The sequence below is a fragment of the Capricornis sumatraensis genome, chromosome 22 (genome assembly GCF_032405125.1).
Source record: "Capricornis sumatraensis isolate serow.1 chromosome 22, serow.2, whole genome shotgun sequence".
NCBI classification, from domain to species: domain Eukaryota; kingdom Metazoa; phylum Chordata; class Mammalia; order Artiodactyla; family Bovidae; genus Capricornis; species Capricornis sumatraensis.
The window spans coordinates 31261856-31285623 of NC_091090.1; the positions used below are offsets into that span (position 1 = coordinate 31261856).

The 23768-nt window shown below is 56.5% G+C and overlaps 3 protein-coding genes across 5 annotated transcripts; 2 read left to right on the plus strand and 1 right to left on the minus strand.

The window, feature by feature from the left end:
• The first annotated feature begins 517 nt into the window (after positions 1 to 517).
• On the plus strand, positions 518 to 12183 carry VARS1 (valyl-tRNA synthetase 1). 3 transcript variants are annotated; one of them, XM_068961003.1, is made up of 30 exons: positions 518 to 672; positions 875 to 1296; positions 2528 to 2662; positions 2758 to 2896; positions 3132 to 3256; positions 3342 to 3429; positions 3624 to 3724; positions 3866 to 3993; positions 5502 to 5666; positions 5875 to 5956; positions 6441 to 6560; positions 6654 to 6762; positions 6855 to 6949; positions 7180 to 7270; positions 7468 to 7592; positions 7676 to 7779; positions 7859 to 8017; positions 8132 to 8222; positions 8350 to 8455; positions 8541 to 8611; positions 8701 to 8826; positions 9116 to 9220; positions 9303 to 9371; positions 9509 to 9587; positions 9713 to 9840; positions 10131 to 10286; positions 10364 to 10570; positions 10654 to 10765; positions 10872 to 11197; positions 12055 to 12183. In XM_068961003.1, exons 2-30 carry the CDS (start codon positions 910 to 912, stop codon positions 12121 to 12123), a joined length of 3798 nt encoding a protein of 1265 aa, XP_068817104.1. In that variant the 5' UTR covers positions 518 to 672; positions 875 to 909; the 3' UTR covers positions 12124 to 12183. The 3 variants fall into 3 exon arrangements, with proteins under 3 accessions (XP_068817104.1, XP_068817105.1, XP_068817106.1); XM_068961004.1 differs by having other exon boundaries at positions 3345 to 3429; XM_068961005.1 differs by lacking the exons at positions 518 to 672; positions 875 to 1296; positions 2528 to 2662; positions 2758 to 2896 and adding an exon at positions 2972 to 3003.
• Positions 12184 to 12966: 783 nt separating this feature from the next.
• VWA7 (von Willebrand factor A domain containing 7) lies at positions 12967 to 21046 on the plus strand. Its single transcript, XM_068961092.1, has 16 exons — positions 12967 to 13200; positions 13523 to 13804; positions 14276 to 14372; positions 14983 to 15093; positions 15558 to 15753; positions 15867 to 16036; positions 17495 to 17607; positions 17874 to 17990; positions 18323 to 18508; positions 18979 to 19111; positions 19226 to 19378; positions 19481 to 19573; positions 19889 to 20190; positions 20268 to 20407; positions 20596 to 20770; positions 20873 to 21046. The coding sequence occupies exons 1-16, from the start codon at positions 12967 to 12969 to the stop codon at positions 21044 to 21046; spliced, it is 2676 nt and encodes an 891-aa protein (XP_068817193.1).
• Positions 21047 to 21572: 526 nt separating this feature from the next.
• Positions 21573 to 23428, minus strand: SAPCD1 (suppressor APC domain containing 1). The gene is made up of 5 exons (XM_068961055.1): positions 23315 to 23428; positions 22959 to 23099; positions 22368 to 22463; positions 22182 to 22271; positions 21573 to 22088 (listed from the first exon to the last, which is right to left on the minus strand). Exons 1-5 carry the CDS (start codon positions 23426 to 23428, stop codon positions 21993 to 21995), a joined length of 537 nt encoding a protein of 178 aa, XP_068817156.1. The 3' UTR covers positions 21573 to 21992.
• Between the last annotated feature and the right edge of the window lie 340 nt (positions 23429 to 23768).

The following is a 23768-nucleotide window of genomic DNA, read 5'->3' on the forward strand; positions in this document are numbered from 1 at the left end:
TTGAACACACGCCGTTAGCAAATAAGAGTTCCAGCTACAGATAAAAGAGTTCTCAGCATGAAGGGACCTTAGAGGCCCTCCAGCATGACTCCCTCTTCCCACAGAGGAGGAAATGAGGCCCGGGAGGTTAGGATGGGGGGAACCTGCACGCCGGGGCCTTTGGTCGAATGGACCCCGGTTCCGGCTCCGTCCGCAGCAAGTAGCGCTCTCCCAGCCGCTTCCCCGGCTGCCCGCTCGGCGCCGCCCTCCCTCCCGGCCGAGGACCCGCGCGGGGTGCCCGCGGCGGCGCCTGACGGGGTCGCGGTTCCCGGGGGCGTCCTCCTCCCGCCACCCCCGTACCCGCGCCTCGCTCCATTCCTCAGGAGCGCGATCTGCAGCGGGCGGCGTGACGGCCCCCAGCCCAGGGTCCGGCAGGACCGCGCCCGCACACGCAGGCGGGGCACAGTCGCCCGCGCCAGGACCCGCGGGCCCGGAAACGCTCTCAGTCACAAAGGGGGGTGACACGTGGGCGCCGACGGCCCGGGCGCCTGTCGCAGGGAGTTGGGTCGCCCAGAGAACCGCCCGCTGTCCCTGCCCGCCGGATTTCTCGGCCGCAGCCGCCAGGCCAGTCCAGCTTCGGCCGGCGCCCGGCTATGAGGTGGATGCCCGGCTCAGTGTGACCACCTCCCTCCAGTACGTACATGCAGCCCGAACCCGCGTCCCACGGCCGCCAAGGGGCTCCTCCGAGCTTCCCACACTCCCCGAGGGCCCGCGGTCACGGGAAGTTAGTTCCCCACTGTCACTGCCACTCCGAGAGCTGGGTCCTCTGGTCTTGAGGCCCAGTCATACTTAGTCCTAAATGCCTCGGTCTTACCCTGTCTCTCTTTCTCCTTAGGGTTTTTCCACCGCGTTCGGACCTCCCGCGTAACCATGTCCATTCTGTACGTCTCTCCTCACCCCGATGCCTTCCCCAGCCTCCGAGCCCTCATAGCTGCTCGCTACGGGGAAGCTGGGGAGGGTCCGGGATGGGGAGGAGCCCACCCCCGCGTCAGTCTCCAGCCGCCCCCCGCCAGCCGGACTCCTTTTCCTCCACCCCGTCTGCCTGCCCTGGAACAGGGTCCCGGTGGGCTCTGGGTGTGGGGGGCCACGGCTGTGTCCCAGCTGCTGTGGCCAGCAGGTCTGGGGGGTCCCGGGGGTAGTCGGGCAGCCGTCCTGGTCCAACAGTGGGTCAGTTATGCTGACACCGAGCTAATACCAGCTGCCTGTGGGGCTACGCTGCCGGCCTTGGGACTCCGAAGCTCGGCCCAAGACCCCCAGGTGAGAAGAAGCGCGAAGTGGGAGGGGGAAATTTAGAAGAAGAAAGCAAAACTCGGAATGGATGGTGAGCCAGGAAGATAGCGTATCAGACGTTGAAAAAGACTGATCATATCCCGGGTTGCCACCTGGTATGGTAACTTTGGGCAGGTTAAACTCTTTGAGCCTTGGTCTTCTTATGTATATGAAAATGAAAGTTGAGAACATGTTGAGAAGGTTAAAAGATGTGTGCAGAGCACATAATCTAGTGCCAGGTGCTTTAAAAGTCTCTGAGTTTGGTGAATCTGAAACTGAGGAGGTTAGTTAGAGGTTACTATGAATTGTAGTAAAAGACGGGATGAAGAAGAGGTGAGGAAAGGCAGTCAGAGAAGACAGTTGCTGGAAGAAGACAAAGGAGAAAAGAAATGAAGGAAAGCAGGGGAAAGGAGAGAGAATCACACCAGATTATCAACGTAAATTCTTCCTGAATGGAGCTGTGCCTTACAGGCCTAATAACACCACCTCCTTGCAGAGTATTGAGCATATGGTGGATACTTAATAGTTTTTGAACGAATGAATGAGTGAAATGAATGTATGACTTAGGTCCTGACTTACCCCCTCATATCCTGACTACTCTATCGAAATAGAGGGCTCCCCCTCTGGGATTCTCTCTCCCCTTCAAGCCTTCTTTTTTTTATTTTTTTTCCAGGGCTTTTAAGGAGAACAATAGGGTAATGCATTATATATTTGCACATTTATTGTCGCTGACCCCCCCCCACCCACTAGAATGTAAACTCCAGCAGGTCATGGACTCCATCTGTTCAAACTGCCTCCTTGTTCATTAGATAAGTGCCTGGCATGCAGGAGGTACTTAATACATATTTGCTGAAGCAGTTACCGTGTTACCTCATGTAATCTTTAGCCTCTTGTGCTTAGTATATTGCAGCTGACATATAATAAGTGTTCAGTAGGGGGACTTCCCTGGCAGTCCAGTGATTAACATACTCTGTGCTTCCCCTGCAGGGGGCATGGTTGGATCCCTGGTCAAGGAATCCCACATGCCCTGTGACCCAGCCCCCCAAAAAAGTTTTTGGTAGGCATTTATTGAATGAGTGGGAAGATTTTTTATTATGATCTTTTCAGTGAAGAAGAAACTGGTGATCTGTGGGGATGGAAGGAGGCCCAAATGGATTGCATGGGGCTGGGGACTGAGGTGGGCCAAGCGTTATCTCATACCCTGTTGCCTTCCCACTAGGCTGCACTGGCGGCCCTGGGCAGAGCCCTGAGCCCCTTGGAAGAGTGGCTTCGACTGCACACCTACCTGGCTGGGGAGGCCCCGACTCTGGCTGACCTGGCAGCTGTCACAGCCTTGCTGCTGCCTTTCCGTTACGTGAGTCACTGGGACCTGGGGAAGAATGAGGACAGGTTCCCTCAGACCTCACTACAGGGTGACTAAGGATAATTCATTTCTTTCCCCCACCCCAGGTCCTGGACCCCGCTGCCCGCCGGATCTGGGGTAATGTGACTCGCTGGTTTATCACATGTGTTCAGCAGCCAGAATTCCGGGCCGTACTGGGAGAGGTGGTTCTGTATTCAGGGGCCAGGTCTCTCTCCCAACAGCCAGGTGAGGAAGGATGGAGAGTGGGTGGGGAGTGGGTTCCTCTGGGCCCTTGCTCATTTTCTTTTCTCTCTTAGGAATAGCAGAATCAATGGGACAGGAGCTGGGGGATGGTAGGTGGGAGGTCAACATGGGGGAGCCTTTGGGGAGTTAAATACGCCATCTGACACATGGTAGCCCTGTGAACAGCGCTGTTCACAGACCTGCAGGGACAGGTCTGCATTTCTGTGCCTCTTTACAGGCTCTGAGGTCCCTGCACCCCCAAAGACAGCTGCTCAACTCAAGAAAGAGGCAAAGAAACGGGAGAAACTAGAGAAATTCCAGCAGAAGCAGAAGGTCCAACAGCAGCAGCCACCCCCTGGGGAGGTGAGAGGCTGAGGGTGGAGCAGGATGGAGGGTTGGTGCCATGGTGAATGGCTGGTATCTAGGCCTATATCCTTTCCCTCTCAAGCAGAAGAAACCAAAACCAGAGAAGAGGGAGAAACGAGATCCTGGAGTCATTACCTACGATCTCCCGACCCCACCTGGGGAAAAGAAAGGTACTAAAAGAAAGGAGGGGGAAGGGAGACCCCTCCCCACTCTTCACTCCACCCTCCTTTTTTCTTTGTATCCTGTTTCCTCTGTCTTTGCTCCCACTACTTTGCTTAGTGAGGCCCATGTCCTTCTCTGCCGGCCCCTTGTCCCTTTCCCAGCTGCACCCAGCCTCGGCTCTGACCCCGCCCTTCTCCCTCAGATGTCAGTGGCACCATGCCTGACTCCTACAGCCCTCAGTACGTGGAGGCTGCCTGGTACCCTTGGTGGGAGCAGCAGGGCTTCTTCAGGCCTGAGTATGGGGTGAGTAGACACTGCCGCCCAGGCCTGGAGGGGATGGGGGTGGGGAGGGACAGGGCTGAAGGATCCATGGCCCAGGAAGGGGCCAGGCCATGGAAGAGATGACATGTGGCCTTAGCAAGCACCCATCTTCCTCCCCGTCAGCGTTCCAGCGTGTCAGCACCAAACCCCCGGGGCATCTTCATGATGTGCATCCCACCCCCCAACGTGACAGGCTCCCTGCACTTGGGCCATGCGCTCACCAACGCGATCCAGGACTCCCTGACCCGCTGGTGAGCTCCTGTCCTCTCCTCCAGGCTTCCCTCTGCCTTCTGGCTCCTGCTCCTTGGCTCCCTTCTCTTTGCTGACTGGGGCTCTCACCTCTGCCCCCTGGTGGTGCTACATTTGCTTCTAGGTCATTCCCATCTGATGACTTAGCATCCTCCTCTGGTCAAGTAACCAACACTTCCACTTGCAAACTCTCTTCTCATGCCACTAAAAATAACATTGTTTTGAATTTAGAAAGAAATAATGTGAATATTTTCTTGTAAGAAATTTAAAGCTTCAAGTTTCCTTGACCACCTTCCTCCAGATTCACTCCCTCCTAAGAATTAGCCGCTATTATCATTTTGATGTGTGTCTTTCAAGACCTTTCCTATTTACTTACGTATTCATGTACCCATGGGATTCCCAGGTAGCTCAGTGATAATGAATCCACCTGGCAATGCAAGAGACACAGGTTCGATCCCTGGGTCAGGAAGATCCCCGGAGAAGGAAATGGCAAACCACTCCAGTATTTTTGCCTGGGAAATCCCATGGACAGAGGAGCCTGGTGGGCTATAGTCCATGGGGTCACAAAGAATTAGACATGACTTAGCAACTAAACAACAATATCTTGAAAATGTCAGAAAGTGTCCATGTCCATTACAGCATATAAGAAATACCTGTGGTCTGTATGAGAAACGAGTTGCTACAGTCCTGTCCCCAAGGAACTCTAAACCTAGTGGGGGTAAACAGATCAATACAATAATGAATATAATGTAGTTAGATGAGTCATTGAAAACAATGTACAAATACAGTGAACCTAATTAAGTTTACCAATGTTCTTTGATTTAATCTTCACTATCTTGTTAAAGAAAGCCTCTCTTGCCTCAAAGTTATAAACATGATCACCTATTATTTTCTTCTTTTTTTATTTTTGGAAATGATACCATTTTCTAATGCTTTTTCTCATAGTTTTGTTTTCTTAAGTTGAAGGGTTTTTTAAAAAACCAATTAAATTTAGACTTTAAAATAAAATTATTTTTGTGACTATGGGGAAGTAGTGCAATTTTCCAATCAAATTAGCTACAGTCTCCAACAAATTTATTGAACAGTTTGTCCTTTCTCCACTGACATGAAATGCCACCCTTAACAAATACTAAATATGCTTAGATCTGTTTCCAGTCACTGTTTTGTTTCCTTAATCGGTAACTTTGTTCCTGGTTCCTGTGAAAACTTGTTTTAATGATCATAGCTCTCTGATATGTTTTGCTATCTGGTTGGGCAGGAGCCTCCTCTTAGTTGTTTTTGCCAAATTGCCTGGGCTGTCCTCACGCATCTCTCCCTGATGATTTTAGCAAGGGGAGAGTTCTGATCCACCGCCCCTTCCTTTCCTATGAAGTCCATCGACCACCTGTCTGGAGTTCCTGCTTCCCTCGGGGCAGCTCCACCCCCCCCACCCCCCCCCCCCTGCTCACCTCTGCTTCTCTCAGGGCAGCTCCACCCCCCGCTCACCTCTGCTTCTCCATGCTCCCTGCAGGCACCGCATGCGTGGCGAGACCACCCTGTGGAATCCTGGCTGTGACCACGCGGGCATTGCCACCCAGGTGGTGGTAGAGAAGAAACTCTGGCGCGAGCAAGGGCTGAATCGGCACCAGCTGGGGCGAGAGGCTTTCCTGCAGGAGGTCTGGAAGTGGAAGGAGGAGTAAGTGCCAAGTGTCTGCTGGCATCACAGCCCCACGACCCTGGCTGCAGGGTCAGACCCGCTCACAGAGGCTGAGGGTCATGGGGGCCCAGGGCCCAGGTCCATTTTAGAGCAATGAGTGACCCCCACCTTCTGCCCCCTTGGCTACCTGATGTCACTCGCCAGCTCAGACCCCATTGCTGATCCCGGTCTGTCTGTCCACTCCCAGGAAAGGTGACCGGATTTACCACCAGCTGAAGAAGCTTGGCAGCTCCTTGGACTGGAATCGAGCCTGTTTCACCATGGATCCTGTGAGTAGGAGTAGGAGGGGTCTCGGGGCTGGGGTGGGAGGGGGAAGCTCCCCACAGAAGAGAGCACACGCTGGGGGCCCTCCCCCAGGAGGTGGTCCACTCGTAGAAAACCACTAGGGCTCAGCTGCAAATGCCACTTTCTGCCCCATGTCACAGCCCTTTGTGTTCCCTGTCGCTCCCTATAGGAGCTCAAACTCCTTCAGGTGGCACCTGAGGGGCCTCCCCCTCCCCCGAGCTTGTACCCCTGGGACTCTGCACTAGCCCCTGTTCCTAACTGAGTGACTTCCCTGCCATATCAGCATCACCATGCCATTTCCTATCTGTGTGTTCCCATACTCTCCTCTCCCTGCTCAAGAAAAGCACTTCTCCCCTCCAGCCCTTAAAGGGGCCTTTGTGCTGGCAGGGGGCTCTGTGCTGCCAGGTCCCGCTGGCCTCTGCTGTCTCAGCACCCAGGCCCATCTCTGGCTTCCCCTGTTCCCACCAGAAACTGTCAGCAGCCGTGACAGAGGCCTTTGTACGGCTCCACGAGGAAGGAGTCATTTACCGCAGCACACGCCTTGTCAACTGGTCCTGCACCCTCAACTCTGCCATCTCTGACATCGAGGTGTGCCCCTTCCCTCCCCCCAGCTCTCCACATCTCCACCACATACCCCCAGCCCCAGCCCTTGGGCCTCTTTTCTTAAGCTCTGTCTCATAGGTGGATAAGAAGGAGCTGACAGGTCGTACCCTACTCTCCGTGCCTGGCTACAAAGAGAAGGTGGAGTTTGGGGTCCTCGTCTCCTTTGCTTACAAGGTCCAAGGCTCAGGTAGGAGCCAGGGGCACCAGGATCCTGGGCTGGGTTGGGCGAGGGGCAGGAAGGGCACACTGCTGAGACCACAAGGCCTCCTGTCACCCCAGACAGCGACGACGAGGTGGTAGTGGCAACCACTCGGATCGAGACGATGCTGGGAGATGTGGCTGTAGCTGTGCACCCCAAAGACCCCAGATACCAGGTGTGGTGGGGGTGCTGCCCGCAGCTGGGGGGAAGAATGCTGGGCAAGGAGGGCTTCTACACTATGTGTAGGGATGGGATGGGCACTGAGAAAATTGGATTCGAAACACATGGCTCTGGCTGCTTTCTGGCTCTGTGGATGGAGTTTGGGTGTCAAGAAATCAGGACCCTGCGTAGGAGGGAGTCGGGCCCAGCCCACTGTGCGTTTCTGGCATCTCCCTCTGTCCCCAGCACCTGAAGGGCAAGAGTGTGATCCACCCGTTTGTGTCTCGGAGCCTCCCCATCGTCTTTGATGACTTTGTGGACATGGAGTTCGGCACAGGTAAGCACTGGGCTGTCCTGTGGGGACAGGAAGGAACCATGAGGTGCACCTGAACTTGCAGGACTTGTGCCGGTTCTCAGGGGACTGTGTCGGGGATGGGGTGGTCTGAGAGTACATTCATTGGCAAAAGGTGGGGTGCACGTGAGCAGAGACCGCACTGAGTCCTACTTGACCCCGCACCCCTACGTACACCCCAGGCGCGGTGAAGATCACCCCCGCCCATGACCAGAATGACTATGAGGTTGGGCAGCGGCACGGGCTGGAGGCCGTCAGCATCATGGACGCCCGCGGGGCCCTCGTCAACGTGCCCCCACCTTTCCTGGTGAGACAGCCTCGGCGAGGTGGCCATGTCAGGAGACAGCGGGGCTCCTGGCACAGCCATGACGGAGCCTGTCTCCCCCACAGGGCCTGCCCAGGTTTGAGGCCAGGAAGGCAGTGCTGGCAGCGCTCAAGGAGCAGGGGCTGTTCCGCGGCATTGAGGACAACCCCATGGTGGTGCCACTTTGCAAGTGAGGGCAGAGGCCAGGGCAGGGGGTGGGCGCCTCGGGGTGCTCCCCACTCAGCCTCCTCACCCACGTGTACCTGCAGCCGCTCCAAGGATGTGGTGGAGCCTCTGCTGCGGCCGCAGTGGTACGTGCGCTGTGGGGAGATGGCTCAGGCTGCCAGCGCTGCCGTGACACGGGGTGACCTCCGTATCCTGCCCGAGGCCCATCAGCGGACGTGGCATGCCTGGATGGACAACATCCGGTGCGTCAAGCCCCTTGATGTAGAGAGGGCGACCAGGCGAGGGACCGAGCCGGGCACACCCTGGCGCCCCACCTGCCCCTCCTTCATGCCCTTTCCTCCCTCTGCCACTTTCAGGGACTGGTGTATCTCCCGGCAGCTGTGGTGGGGCCATCGCATCCCAGCCTACTTCATCACTGTCAACGACCCTGCCGTGCCCCCAGGGGAGGTGAGAACCAGGCCGGGGCTGGAGACTGGCACATCTGGGGTTGGGGAGGGCTTTCAGTGCATTGGGTCTTGGTGGGGGGACAGGCAGAGGCGCCCTCTTAGGTACTCACTCCACCTGGGCATGGCAGGACCCTGACGGGCGGTACTGGGTGAGCGGGCGCACTGAGGCCGAGGCCCGGGAGAAGGCAGCCAAGGAGTTCGGCGTGTCCCCTGACAAGATCAGTCTCCAGCAAGGCAAGGCGGGGCCATGCGGTGGGGGGCAGTGGGAGGCTGATCCTCACCTCTACCCCTCTGACTTCTGACCTCTGGCCCCCCTCAGATGAAGATGTACTGGACACCTGGTTCTCCTCTGGCCTCTTCCCCTTCTCCATCCTAGGCTGGCCCAACCAGGTACATTCCTGGGGCCAGCCCAGGGCTGGGTGGGAATCTTGGGTGTGGCTGCGTGGCTCGCCATCACTCATGCCCTGCTCTGACCCCAGTCAGAAGATCTGAGTGTGTTCTACCCGGGGACGCTGCTGGAGACAGGCCATGACATCCTCTTCTTCTGGGTGGCCAGGATGGTCATGCTCGGCCTCAAGCTCACTGGCAAGCTGCCCTTCAAAGAGGTGTGGAGACTGCCGCTACCCCCCCAGTCCCCTCCCTCACCTGGACAGCTGTGGGTGGGCTCAGCCAAGGGGGCTCGTGGGACTGCAAACCAGCCTGCGCGCTGCTAAGCAATTCTGTACCTCGCTTCCTAGAAGAGGGAGCACTTCTGATTCACGAGAAGGGGCTGGCGGGGCCGCTGAGGGGCCCGAGGTTCAGAGAGGAGCAGACCAGATGTAGGGGTGAGGGGAAAGGCATTGGGGTCTAGGTGGGGAGACGTCCTCACAGGCCTTCCCTGCCCTGACCTCGCAGGTCTATCTCCATGCTATTGTGCGGGACGCCCACGGCCGGAAGATGAGCAAGTCTCTAGGCAACGTCATTGACCCCCTGGACGTTATCCATGGGGTCTCCCTGCAGGTGGGACTGGGTGCTGGGTCAGGCCGGGAAGGGCTGTGGGGCGGTGGTCACGGGCCCCTGACTGCTCCCACGTCACCTTCAGGGCCTCCACGACCAGTTACTGAACAGCAACCTGGATCCCAGCGAGGTGGAGAAGGCAAAAGAGGGGCAGGTACAGGGGGCAGATACAGCGGTGGGCCGGTGGCTGGCATGTGAGCAGAAGGCGGGTGAGCCTGGCTTAGGACCCTCCCTCCTTGACTCCTCCTCTGTTGATTCCTCCCCCTCCGTTGACTCTTCCTTCCCCAACAGAAGGCAGATTTCCCAACGGGGATCCCCGAGTGTGGCACTGATGCGCTCCGGTTTGGACTGTGCGCCTACACGTCCCAGGGTATGGCTCCCTGCGGCAGTCTTAGCTGCATCCTTCTTCCTCCCCGGAGGCACCCCACTTTCCGCTGCCCAGGGCCCAGGGCTGGGAGGGAGAGCAGTGTAGACTCACGCTTCACCTCCGCCTAGGCCGTGACATCAACCTGGATGTGAACCGGATATTGGGGTACCGCCATTTCTGCAACAAGCTCTGGAACGCCACCAAGTTTGCCCTCCGTGGCCTTGGGAAGGGTTTCGTGCCCTCGCCCACGTCCGAGGTGAGAGCCTGGTGGGCGGTGAGGTGGGCAGCACCCACGTGGGTCACACCCTTGCCATCCCAACATCAAGCCCGGCCCCTGCCCCTAAGGAGCCTGCGTGTAGCTCCTCCCGCACAGTGGCGCAGCCGGCCCTTTCTGGCCTGGGCCACCACCCTGGGCACGTGGTGGTTGCTTTGGACCCATCCTCCTGGAATGCAGATTCCCCGTGGTTCCCATTCCTATGGGGTTGTGGCCTCTCCTCCTGGGCACATGGTGCCCCCTGGCTGACAGGCTCCTTCGCCCCCTGCAAGCCTGGAGGCCACAAGAGCCTGGTGGACCGCTGGATCCGCAGCCGGCTGACCGAAGCTGTGAGGCTCAGCAACCAAGGTTTCCAGGCCTACGACTTCCCGGCTGTCACCACCGCCCAGTACAGCTTCTGGCTCTACGAGCTCTGCGATGTCTACCTGGTGAGGAGGAGCCGCCTGCCCCACTTCCTGGTCCTTGGCCTTCTCCAGCCCTGAACCCTGTGCCCCTCTGTCCCCAGGAGTGCCTGAAGCCTGTGCTGAACGGGGTAGACCTAGTGGCAGCCGAATGCGCCCGCCAGACCCTCTACACCTGCCTGGACGTGGGCCTGCGGCTACTCTCACCCTTCATGCCCTTCGTGACTGAGGAGCTGTTCCAGCGGCTGCCCCGGCGGACACCACAAGCTCCCCCTAGCCTATGCATCACCGCCTACCCAGAGCCCTCGGAGGTATTGGGTATGGCCTGGATACGGGGCTCTGGGGAGCTCCTCAGAGCTGCCCCAGCTTCCTTACCCCCTTCTCCTCCCCTCAGTGCTCCTGGAAGGACCCTGAGGCAGAAGCTGCCTTCGAGCTGGCCCTGAGCATCACTCGAGCCGTGCGCTCCCTGCGTGCCGACTACAACCTCACCCGGATCAGGCCCGACTGTGAGCCTTGGGCCCACACGTTACCCTGTTCCCTCCCACCCCGGGACCAGTGTCTAGCATGACTGCCTCGTCTCCGTCTCCTCACCTGTCTCCCTTCCCCCGGCAGGTTTCCTGGAAGTGGCTGACGAGGCCACAGGTGCCCTGGCATCGGCGGTATCGGGCTACGTGCAGACACTGGCCAGCGCGGGGATCGTGGCCGTCCTGGCGCTGGGGGCTTCTGCACCCCAGGGCTGCGCTGTGGCCCTGGCCTCTGACCGCTGCTCTGTCCACCTGCAGCTGCAGGGGCTAGTAGACCCAGCCCGGGAGCTGGGCAAACTGCAGGCCAAGCGTGATGAGGCACAGCGGCAGGCCCAGCGTCTGCGGGAGCGCTGCGCCACCTCAGGCTACACTGTCAAGGTGCCCCTCAAAGTTCAGGAGGCAGATGAAGCCAAGGTGTGTGGCATGTGGGGCATTTCCTTCCCCATTTCCCACCTCTTGCTCCCTCCACCATCAAACCCCCTCCTGCAGCTGCTCTGCCCGGCCCAGGCAGGAGAGCAGGTGGGCCCATGGCATCCCTCCTTTTACACGTAAAGGACAGCCAGGGCAGGGGCACAGCCCTGGGTCTCACAGCAGTTTGAAGTTGGAGGCAGACCAGCCAGCCAGCCAGACCCCTCACGCACCACCCAGTGCCCAGAATGTGGGGTCCACATGCCGGGACCTGGGCTCAGGATGGAGCCAGTGTAGTCAGGGAGTTCAGCAGATCACCTAGGGCCCCTCCAGCGAGGAACCATGGGGTAAACCAGGGGAACAGAGGAACAAGCGTGGAGGCTAAGAACCCGGATGGCTGTCTACCCAGAAGCCATCTCACGGCAGGGCAGTATTACCGGCACCGTTTTCCAAGCAAAGGCTAACGGCCTGCCTCGGAGCCTGTGCTCCTAACCACTGTGCTCTACCTCCGGGTCACGGCCTGGGGCTGGGCCACTGGGTGGCGCATATGAGCGCTGAGGCCCCTTTGTCCTTGGGAACTGAACACTGGGAAAAGGCAGGACCCAGGAGACCAGCGATGATGGAAGAGAACAAGGTGCTGCTAGAAGTGAATGAGGATTCTAGTCAGAGAGGAGGCTGCTGCTGGGAGGCTGGTGAGAATCAGCGGGAAGACAGGCCAGCCAAACACACAGGCCCCCAGCTACTCCCTGCCCATGGTCCTCATCCGTCTTTCCGACTCTGATCCGTCTGCTCTTGCGGGTGTTTGGGGTTCTCCTCTCCTGGGCCTGGGCCTCCTCAGCCACCACCCCCTCTTCTGTCCTCAGCTCCAGCAGACAGAAGCAGAGCTCAGGAAGGTTGATGAGGCCATTGCCCTATTTCAGAAGATGCTGTGAAACACCCAACTCCAACCCTCATAACCCCCACTGGTCCACCATGGGGATGGCAGCAATAAAATATTTTGCCACAAAACCTGGACTGTGTGTGTGGTGGGGCTGGGGAGGGGGTGCTGAGGGGCTGGGTTCCTGGATCCTCGGGTGCTAGTGTGAACAACAGGAGGGCAGCAGGCTGGACATGAGGCACTGGGTCCTGGTGGGTAGAGGTGTGTCTGTCTGGGCCTGGCCCTGAGCCAGGCCTGAGTCACGGCACTCGCTCCCTCCTCCTCCCGCCTCTTCATTCACCTCCGCACTGCGGCCAAGGGTGGCCCGCCCTGGTGCTGGCTGCTGCTTGTGGCCCTGCGCAGGCGTGAGAAGAGGGGCTAGGGGCTGCCTGTCCTGCCCCCACCCTTCCGCAGCCTCCCTCCCCCTCTACTGAGTCAGGCCTTAGGTTAATTATAACTCTGACCTAAGTGCCCTATGACGCCTGGCCCAGCGGTCCTGCCCGGAGACCCAGCAACCAGGTAGGGGAGAGGCCTAGAGGGGGGACTTCCAATGCCTGGGGGGACGTCCGGCTCAGGGAGGGGAGGGGCGTTCTGGGGGAGGAGCCTCAGACCCCGCCCCAGCACGTGTAAGTTCCTATTGGTCTGATAGGCCCTCAGGTTTGCTGAATGATTGAAGGGGGAGGGCGGGGAAGCCAGCTGGAGGAGATAAAGGGCCAAAGCAGTTGCCCATGGAGACAGACAAAGCCAGTCCTGCCCTAAGTTTCTGCTGCTTCCTTTCCTCTCTTGAGTGCCTTCTGTCCTTCAGGTCCATGTCTTAGCCATGATCCCCGCGGACGTGCCCCTATCCCACCTGGGCCCCATGATCCCCGCGGACGTGCCCCTATCCCACCTGGGCCCCTCAGTGCTGCTGCTGCTGCAGCTCCTGCTGCCACCTGCATCCGCCTTCTTCCCCAACATCTGGAGCCTCCTGGCTGCCCCCGGCTCCATCACCCACCAGGACCTGACGGAGGAGGCGGCGCTCAACGTCACCCTGCACCTCTTCCTAGAGCAGCCGCCCCCAGGTCGGCCCCCCCTTCGCCTTGAGGACTTCCTGGTGAGCGTCCCTGGGTCCAGTCACATCCCGGCCAGATTCCCTCATTCCGGGGACCTCTGCTACTTAAGGGTCCTGCTTGCCAAGAGAACGGACCCCCACACACATTCCCTCCTGTCCTCTAGGCAGCAACAGTGCCCAGGGGTCCTAGTCTTACAATCAGGAGTCCCCCTCCATACGGACATCCAGGACTGCCCTTCCCTGGTAGGGCCCAGCACCCTCAGCTCCTTTCGCATCCAGCCTTGAGCACTAGAGCTGAGCCAGCATGGGCAATGGTCCCAACCAAGGGGCTTCCCTGGAACCCCTGCCCCTCCCATTCTCCCAGGGCCACACCCTCCTTGCCGACGACCTCTTTGCTGCCTACTTTGGACCTGGGTCTCCTTCTCGCCGGTTCCGAGCAGCCTTAGGAGAGGTGTCTCGTGCCAATGCCGCCCAAGACTTCCTGCCAACTTCCAAGAATGACCCTGACCTGCACTTTGATGCCGAGCGGCTGGGCCAGGGCCGCACACGCCTGGTGGAGGCTCTACGGGAGACTGTGGCGGCAGCCAAAGCCCTTGACTATACCCTGGCTCGCCAGCGCCTGGGAGCTGCACTTCACGCCCTGCAGGTGAGAACAGAGTTGGGGATTGTGGTCAGAGGAGTCTTCACTTCCAGTCTTCTGGACTCCCGGGTGGTGCTTTCTTAGTCATGCCTCCCCCTCCTCTAGAAGGGGCTGGGGCTATTCCCTAGTCCCCACCAGTCCAAATTGGCAGCTTCCTGTGGGAACAGCCAGGACACCTTTGTGACTGGAGTGAAGCAAACTAGAGAAGGGTGCTGAGGTCCAGAGGTGGGCCGTGCAGGCCACTGAAGGGCCTTAGGTTGGGCTCTGAGAGATGGGAAGAAACAGTGGGAGGCTCCCACTTCACCAGAGCTCCATTCTGGGCAAGGGAGAGAGCACTGGAGGGGACGTGGGGTGCCTGGCGGAGCAGCCAGGCGGGAGGAGGCGTTTAGGCTGGGGAACTGGAAGGAGGGCAGTTAAGGCTGGAGACCGCAAGAGCAGTCAGCTAGTGCTTCTTCCCCGTCCTTCTCCTGGGACCAGGATTTCTACAGTCACAGCAACTGGGTGGAACTGGGGAAGCAGCAGCCACACCCTCACCTCCTCTGGCCGAGGCAGGAGCTCCGGAACCTGGCACAAGGTACGGCCATGCCCCTGCTGGTAAGGGCGAAGCCCACAGAGCCACCTCCTCTCAGCCCATCCAGCCACTGGGTCACATCCTGAGGTCAACTAGGAAGCGACATGGCTTCAAATCTGAGACAACCTCTGAGGTCCCTCAGTTCAACCAAAGGCCAGTCAATTAGCTGGCTTCCCCAAGATCACGCAGGGGAGGCCAGAGCCAGGACCACTCTGCAGACTGCAGGGAGTTCTCGTTCATGAGGTTTCCTCCCTGCACTGGATGGCAGGGGACTCTCCCTCTCAGTACCCCCTTCTAACTGAACTGTGACCCAGAAGCTGCCTTCTGTTTATTACAAGTACACTTCTTGTCCACAGCTCATGGAGGGTACATTCCCCCTAGGATTGGTCCCCATGATTTTCTAGCACACTCTCAGTCTCAAATATCGAGTCTCATTGCCAGCCATGAACTCCAGGGTTTAGTTCAGAAAGCCTAGAAAAGTAGCCATAAAGGGTACCTGTGGGCTTTCACCTTGTTCCAGGTGGGAGGAAAAGCTGAAGAAGTTTGGGTGGACTGGGATAAACATCAGGGGCAGCAGAATCATGGGTGCTGGACCCCTGTCCTCTCTTTCCAGTGGGCGACCCTACCTGCTCTGACTGTGAGGAGTTGAGCTGCCCTGGGAACTTGCTGGGCTTCACACTCCTCACCTCTGGCTACTTTGGAACTCATCCCTCCAAACCTCCAGGTACCAGATGGGAAGACCCCCAAGAGTAAGGGGAGAAGTCCTTTCCTCTCCCCGACCCTCTCCCTAAGGACCTCAGTCCTGTAGGCCCTTGTCCTAAAATCCTGTGGTATCATTTCTTGGAAGGAAAGGATGCTGGGAAGGGGGTGGGTGGCTGGCTGAAGGCCCACTGAAGTGGCCATGATTGTTGGAGTTCAGGGGGGACAGTCTCTTACAGAGCTGATAAGACATCAATGCCTGAGGGAGCTTCTGGGGACCGACTTGAGGGATCAGGGGATCTACCACGTGCTGTGGTGACCGACCATTCCAGATTTACTCCAGATTTGCCCTCTGCAAAATGTCCTAATTTTCAGCTGATCCTTTCCTGAGGAGTGAGAGGCTGAGGCCAAGTCAGAAAGGGCTTCACTTTATTAGAAAGCAGTGGGTTTTTTTTATCTTCACCCTACAGATCTGTTTCCCCAACCCAGGGAAATGTAGCCACGGGGGCCACTTTGACCAGAGCAGCTCCCAGCCGCCACGGGGAGGCATCAACAAGGATAGCACATCCCCAGGCTTCTCCCCCCACCACATGCTGCACCCCCAGGCTGCAAAACTGGCCCTTCTGGCCTCCATCCAGGCCTTCAACCTCCTACGAAGCCGCCTGGGAGACAGGGGTTTCTCCAGGTGAGTGGCCTCCTGGAGCTGGGCTCCTTAATAGGTAGGTGCTCTGGAGCTGAGAAACAGGGGCTGGGGACGAGTGTGCAGACCGTGCACCGTATCTCTGGCCTGCTTCTCAGGCTGCTGGACATCACCCCAGCCTCCAGCCTGAGCTTCGTCCTGGATACCACAGGCAGTATGGGCGAGGAGATCAATGCTGCCAAGATCCAGGCCCGTCACATTGTGGAGCAGCGACGGGGCACCCCCATGGAGCCCACTCACTATGTCCTGGTGCCGTTCCATGATCCAGGTAACTATGGTCTGGACAGGAGAGTGGAGGCAAGTCCAGGGCAAGAGGTAATGTCACTGGTAGGGAAGTGGGCCTCATGGCTTCACTTCCGTAATAGAATGGAAGCACTTCCTAGGATCCTTGTCCTTCATTGGTACCTCTATGCATTTAGGGAACTGCCAGCCACTTCTTCCACTGTTTCCAATATGACGGCACTTGCCGCAGGAGTTTAACCATGACAGGTGCTTAGGCAGGCAGCCTCTAGTTGTTAAGCGTCCATCCCAATAAGTCATTTTCAATTCTCTCCATTTCCTGTGACAGAGATTGGGATGAAGATGGGGAACTTGGTGTGTCCAGGCCTCTGTGAAATATCTGAGACAGCTACTTAAATCATATTCCTTCCTCTACTGACTTAGAAGTCAGATTATCTGACCTGGGTTGACCAGTCTTACTGTGTGTCCTTAGCCTGTTTAACCTCTCTTTCCTCAACTTCATCATCCAAAAATGGGTCAGTACTTATCCTGACTATCTCCCAAGGTTGAAACGATCATCAAATAAAATTAGGATTGAAACTTCCCTAAGGAGCAGGTTTGAGTCTGATCCATCTATATAAATCTCATGGTGACTGACACTCAACAGGAGCTTATCACATATTTGATAAGGGTATGAATAAATGAGTATTTAAGAATTTAGCACTTATTATGTGTCAAAACACTGTTCTGAAATTGAGAAAATCAACTCAATCGTCTCAATAAGCTTCTCTGAGGTAAGTACTATTATTTCTCTGGCTTTTCTGTGAGGAAACTGAGGACCCAGGTTTTTGGGGGTTTTTGTAATTGATAAGTATAGTTGATTTACAGTGTTTCAGATATACAGCAAAGTGATTTAGTTATATATGTCATTTTTAGATTCCTTCCCACTATAAGTTATTATAAGATATTGAATCTAGTTCCCTGCACTATACAGTAGGTCCTTGTTGGTTATCTATTTTATATATAGTTGTATCTGTTAATCCCAAACTCCTAATTTATCCCTCCCTTTCCCTTTGGTAATCATAAATATGTTTTTTATGTCCTTGAGCCTATTTCTGTCTTGTAAATAAGTTCATTTGTATCATTTTTTTAGGTTCCATGTACAAGTGGAATATCATAATGATATTTGATTTATTTCACTTAGTATGATACTCTCCAGGTCCATCCATGTTGCTTCACCAGTTGTTTTTATATTTAAACATATACCCAAAAAAGGCCCACTCAAGACCACAGGAAGTGCCACCATTTTGTGAGGAAATGGGGTCCACTTTCCCACCAGACGTACCTAAGCCCTGCCTTGTCCTATCCTGTCAGTTTAAACATAAAGAATATTGTTATCTCAATACGTGTCCACCCGAGGAACACTGCAGGGCCTCTTGACTGGGGAGATGGCCCTGGGCAGGCAAGAGAGGAGCCTTCTCCTCAGTCTCTCGATCTCGTTCCCCAGGGTTTGGCCCTGTCTTTACAACAAGTGACCCTGACAACTTCTGGCAACAGCTCAATGAGATGCATGCCTTAGGAGGTGGCGATGAGCCAGAGATGTGCCTGTCAGCCCTGGAGGTCTGCTCTCCCCACCCTCTCCCTCCTCCTCCCCCATCTCCAGGCCCCACCATCAAGGGAGCTAGAGCTTCCCTGGGACCCCACCCTCCATCCCCTCTTCAGAACCTAGTCTCATTCATTTCATTCCAGATTTCAGGGCCATACTGCCTTCTACTCTGCCTTCCCTTGCTCTGCCCATTCCCCTACTGCCACCATTTTTAAAACATTTATTTATTTTTCATTGAAGGCTGCCATTTTTTACCACCAGTTTTTCCTCTCCCTGCCAGCTGGCTCTGCTGCACACACCTCCACTCTCAGACATTTTTGTCTTCACTGATGCCTCCCCTAAGGACGCCTTTCTCACCAACCGGGTGGAGTCTCTGACGCAGGAACGGCGTTGCAGGGTGAGCATAACTGGTGGGAGACTCAGTGTTAGGTACCCAGGGATGTGGGAAACCCCAGGACAACTCTCATTACAAGGATGACACTCACACTAGGGTGGTTAAACCAGCCTTGGCTTGGAGGGGAGAGAAGTGCATCATGAGGGTAACATTTCCAAACCCCTTTAACAATACTAGAGTGGGAGGCCCTACCCGTAATGCTGTAGCAACCAGAGGGTAGACAGAATTTATCACCAATGGTCAGCTCTGTAGAGAGCTTGAGCACAGGAGATCCTTGGTTACAATGGTACATAGCAAGTAGAAACCTCAAGTACTGGCCTCTCTTCTGGACACAGGTTACGTTCCTGGTAACTGAGGACCCATCTAGGGCTCAGGGCCGGGCCCGGCGTGAGGTCTTGTCCCCTCTGCGTTTTGAGCCATACGAGGCAGTGGCTCTGGCCTCAGGAGGAGAAGTGATTTTCACCGAAGACCAGTATATTCGGGATGTGGCGGCCATTGTTGGGGACAGTATAGCTGACCTGGTGAGTACATGTGGAGGCTCAGATGAGAACTGAGGGGATGGGCGACACTGCATTTCTCTTTCTTGTAAGGAATGGTTCTTTTTGCTGATTTGCCATTCCAGGAAGAAGGGTGGGAAGGAAGTTTCTCTCCCTATGAGATCCATTGCTAACCCCTTCTATCCTGCTCCTTCCATATTAGTAACACCAGCCCCACCCCGAGGCTTGACCTCCAGTATTCTGTCCTCACGGCTCCTCTAGGAAGTCCTGCCATCTCTTATGGGGGGCAGAAGGTGGTTGCCTCATCCTTAATCCCTTGCCTCCAACTTTGTCATTAACCATAGCTCCACCCCTGCTCCTTCCTCTCCCACTGGGATCCCTTCTCCACGTGTTCCCTCATTTCTTTCTGTCTCTACCTTTCTCTCTCCTGCCTTTGTTCCCACCTCATCCCATGTCTTATCTTCTCCCTCATTTTTCGGTCCTGCCCCCTCAAGGTTACCCTTCCCCTGGAGCCCCGTGTTGTGGTGGCTGAGAGGCCACTTGTGTTCAGAGTGGATGGACTGCTCCAGAATGTCACGGTCCGGATCCATGGGGAGGTCAGCAGTTTCTGGATCAGAAACCCTGCAGGTGCTTCCCTGTGTGTGTCTCAAGGCAGTGGGAAGAATAGAGACTGAAGGAGGAGGGGTAATGTACGAAGCGAAAGGAATTCTCCTGTGCCAATCTCTCACCCCCCACACCCAGGGGTCTCCCAGAGCCAGGAGGACGGTGAGGGGCCTCTAGGTCACACTCGCCGCTTTGGGCGGTTCTGGATGGTGAGCATGAATGACCCTCCACAGTCAGGAACCTGGGAGATCCAAGTCACAGCCAAGGGTACCCCTCGGGTGAGAGTGCAAGGTAAGGAAGATGATATTCCTGGGAAAGGGACGGGGAGACCGGAGAGCAGTATCAGTCACATTCATCACAGGAAGGTCTCTGACTGCCTTCGCCCTCCTTCAGCCCAGACCTCCCTGGACTTCCTCTTCCACTTTGGGATCCCCATGGAGGATGGACCCCACCCTGGCCTCTACCCCCTGACTCAACCAGTTGCAGGTACATCTAGCCCCACCCCTAACTTGTGTGTATATATATAACTTTTTATTGAGTTACAACATTGAATAAGGTGCACTAAAGTGTACAGGCTGGGTGGATTTTATATATTAATAACCATCACTCAGCTCAAGCTATGGAACATTTCCAGCATCCCAGAACTTGCTGCTGGCCCTGCCCATCAGTACCCCCTAGAGGTAACCCCTTTTCCCCATCCACATGGCCCAGAGCTAACTACTATTCAAAGCCGTTCATGTTTTTCTCCCTGTCTCCAAGTCTCACGCCCATCTCTGTTCTCCCCTCCCCTCTCCTGTCCAGGTCTCCAGACCCAGCTACTGGTAGAGGTGACAGGGCTGGGCTCCAGAGGAAACCCTGGAGGCCCTCTGCCGCACTTCTCCCACGTGGTCCTCCGAGGGGTCCCCCAGGGTGCTGAACTGGGCCAGGTGCCTCTGGAGCCCAGGGGACCCCCAGAGCGAGGTCTCCTCGCTGCCTCGCTACCGCCCACCCTTCTGTCCACCTCGGGACCCTTCTCCCTGGAGCTGGTTGGCCAGGACGGAGTGGGGCGGGGCCTCCACCGGGCGGCCCCCCAGCCCTGTGCTGTAGTTCCGGTCCTGCTGGAGGTGAGAGGCCACGGAAGGTGCGGCTGGGGCTGGAGGGAATGGGGCCTGCTCCTCCCCTGACCAGCCTTCCTTCACAGCTCAGCGGTCCCCCGGGTTTCCTGGCTCCAGGCACCACAGCCCCGCTCAGCCTCCGCATTGCCAGCTTTTCGGGCCCTCAGGATCTCCATCTTAGGACATCTGCCAAACCCAATTTCGCCCTCACCTCCAACCTCTCCAGGTGAAGCCCCTGAAACCTCCTTCTCCCTTCTGGTCCCATCTTTCTGTGCCCGGGCATGGGATCTGGTAGGTGCTCCTCTGGCCCTTTGGGATGGGAGCTCAAATTCCTCGCTCCCCTCCCCACCTCCCCTTGGCTCCCAGCTATTCAGAGCCTGTGGCTGAAGCCAGATGGTGGCATCCACTCCCCAGGGTTCACCTGGAACAGAACGAGTCCACCTCGGGGCGCCTGTGGCTGGAGGTACCAGACACAGCCGCCTCTGACTCCGTGGTGATGGTGACGGTGACTGCAAAGAATGGAGAACCCAGCACGATGCCCCCGACCCATGCCTTCCTCCGGCTCCTGGTGCGGGCCCCTGCCCCGCAGGTGAGTGCCCCCACTTTCCACTGCAGGATAGGCAGGGTAAGGGGAGGGTGGTGCGGGATTAATCTGGGGGCAACCACCCTGACAGTCTCTAATTCTCCCCAGGACCAGCTCCCTGCTCCCGCCTACTCGACTGACCCCGTCCTCAACACCTCCCGCCCTGCCTTCCATTTCTCCACCTTGGTGACTCAGGGAGAAGCTGGGGGAGAGCTGGCAGGCCACCCCTGGTGGATCACATTTGGGGTGATGCTGCTTCTGCTCGGCCTGGGCCCCTGGTGACGCAGCAGCCCCTGGAGGGAAGGGTCTCCAGCACTGTCACCATCTTGCCCACTGGCGAGAAGATAGGAGGGGCCTCTGCCTCTCCAGGTGGGATAAGAGGTTTTCCTTCTCATCCACTTGCCTTTTTTCCCCCAAGACTGGGATAGAGGGCAATGGCTTTCCCACAATGCACTTTCCCTAACCCTTGTGGGGGGTAAAAAAAAGACTCATTTTTGGAGAAAGTTGCTTTTTCTTTCTCTGCAGCATCTTTATTCCACTACTTATTCATTCTCTCTCCCAAGCTCAGGTGGAGGGGAAGATATGTGGGGCAGTGACTAAGACTGGAAGTGGGGAGGAGGGTTCCCCACCTCCTACCCGAAGTGTTATTTATAGAATTGCCTTTATTGACATTCTGGAGATGCTATTTTAGTTTTGAAATTCTGGAGAGGCTTCTATTTTATTTTTGTATTTAAAATTGAAGGACAATGCCAATAAACATGTCTTCTCCCCAGAGAGACTTCAGAGAAAGATCACTTATGTACATAGTATTGGAAAGCCGGGGTGGGGGGGGGGGCGCGGGCGGGGCTTCCCAGGTGGGTAAAGAACCAATGCAGGAGACCTAAGAAGCATGGGTTCGATCCTGGGTCAGCAAGATTCCCTAGAGGAGGGCATGGCAACCACTCAGGTATTCTTGCCTGGAGATTCCCATGAACAGAGGAGCCTGGTGGGCTCGCAAAGGGTCAGACATGCCTGAAGCAACTGAGCATGCATGCATAGGGAAGAGTGAGAGCATGAAATACCAAAAAAGATAAAATGGAAGTTTTCAGGAGCAGAGAAAAAACTTTACACCAGTATATTTGGATTTCAGTTGACCTCCCACCCAGAGCCATTTAGTTGTTGAGTTGGAATAAGGAGGCTAGGGGTTCTCTCAGTCTCGTTGGCATGACTGAGGGGACCAAAAGAGCCTTTAGACACGGGTAGGGCCCCTCCGTCCATGGGGGCAGCCTGGCTGAGCCGTCTCCCCTGTTTGCTGAATGCCTCCTTTCTGCTGCCTTGACATCTCCTGGCGAAGAGGAGAGAGACAGTCTGGATGTCTGTGTTCCTCACTCCTGCGGCTGGCGGCCAGGGCTCCTGCCCCACCCCCACCACCACCCACCTGTTGCCGCCATGTGTCCTGTTTCCTTGGCCTTCCCTTCCAGTCCTGGGTGGTGCAGGAACTAGCTTTGTTTGGGGGATGTGGGAAGAACTAGGGGGAAATGCTGTTTTGTTAGACCAGTGCTGACCCCAAGTCCCCTCTTCATCCCCATTTCCCGAAAGTCTAAACTGAAAACAATAAACTCACCTTGCCCTGAAGCAGATCCTGCAAGCAGATGTTCACTCTCTGAATCTGGGCTAACTGGGGGCCACCGGGCTCTGAGTGTAAATCCGTTAGAAAATTCTAGAGGAATTGGAGGCAGACAACATGGTGACAACTTGAGTTCCATCTGCCACTCTTTTCCTGCCTCCACAGGCCATTCCTCTCCTCCATCCAGACCCCTCAGTCCAGTTTCCTGCCAGGCAGGTGGGCAATTCCAGTACTCTCTGCTTCATCTCTGTAACAGTCCAGTTCTTCAGCCCCTCAAATGGCATGGTCCCCACTTTCTCTATTCTTCATGGATCCTCCCTGCCCATCCCAGCTCATTGGAACAATCCAGGCCACTCCCCCAGCTCCATGGAGTGATCCGAATTGTGTCCCTCTGAATAGAATGCGGACCAGCCTTCTCTAGGCCCAATTAGGAACACCGACCTAACACTTGGGGGCATCCTGTCATTACAATGCTGCTTTCCATTCTGGATCCCTGTCCATTAACACTTGCCTTTCCAGGATGGTGTCAGGCTGTGTCCACCCATCCCTGCAACCCCTGCCCCCCCATCCCTTGGGTCAGCCCCATACCTCACCAAGGGCCCCCACGTGCAGCTGCTGTTGCTGAGCCTCCCTCAGACGGCCCTCATACCAGGCCTGGCTATGCTCCAGCAGCTCCAGCCCCTGCCAAAGGGCGTCCTGCTCCCGCTCCAGTGCCTGCATCCTCTGCAGCTGAAAAGGCAAGGAGCAAAGGCTGACTCACTCTACAGCAGGGCGATGGGCCATGCTTGGCTTCACTGTCTGGTCACTGACTGTGAGTCCAGACTGGCCACTGAGGACCTGCAGGGCGAGTGAAAGCAGGGGGCTGGAGCTGTGAGTCCTCAAAATTGATGGGGACTGTAGGGGAGATGGGCTTCCCCAGGATTTCTTGTGGGACTGATACTCACCCAGAGGAAGAAGCTCCGGGCCCCTGGGTCTTGGCGGCTTGTCTCCAGTGGCAGCAACAGAACCGTGTAGGGGGCTTGCACCAGGGGCCACCCACCGGGACCCCGGCTCCCCATGGCTCTGAGGTGGGAAGGGTGGAGCCACGCCCACTGGTGCAGGGCTGGGCCCTCCCTTTCCCCCAGCTTTGTACTGGTCCTGCCTAGCCTTTCAGCCTCTTAGAGCCCTTCCAGCTGGGTCTGTCTGAGGCCAGGGTGTTCCTACTTTGGAGGAAAAGAACATCTTGGGCTTCTGTCTTCTTTCTCATCTGTTTTTGTAGGGCCTGATGCAGTGGCTGGTTCTCATAAAGTCCCCCTGGTAGAGCCTGAGGCCTCCCTCCAGCAGTAATACTGTATTTACAATGAGGCAAGGCAAGTTCCTCTGCAGACTGCTGCTTCCTGTTTCATCTCTTTTCTGCTC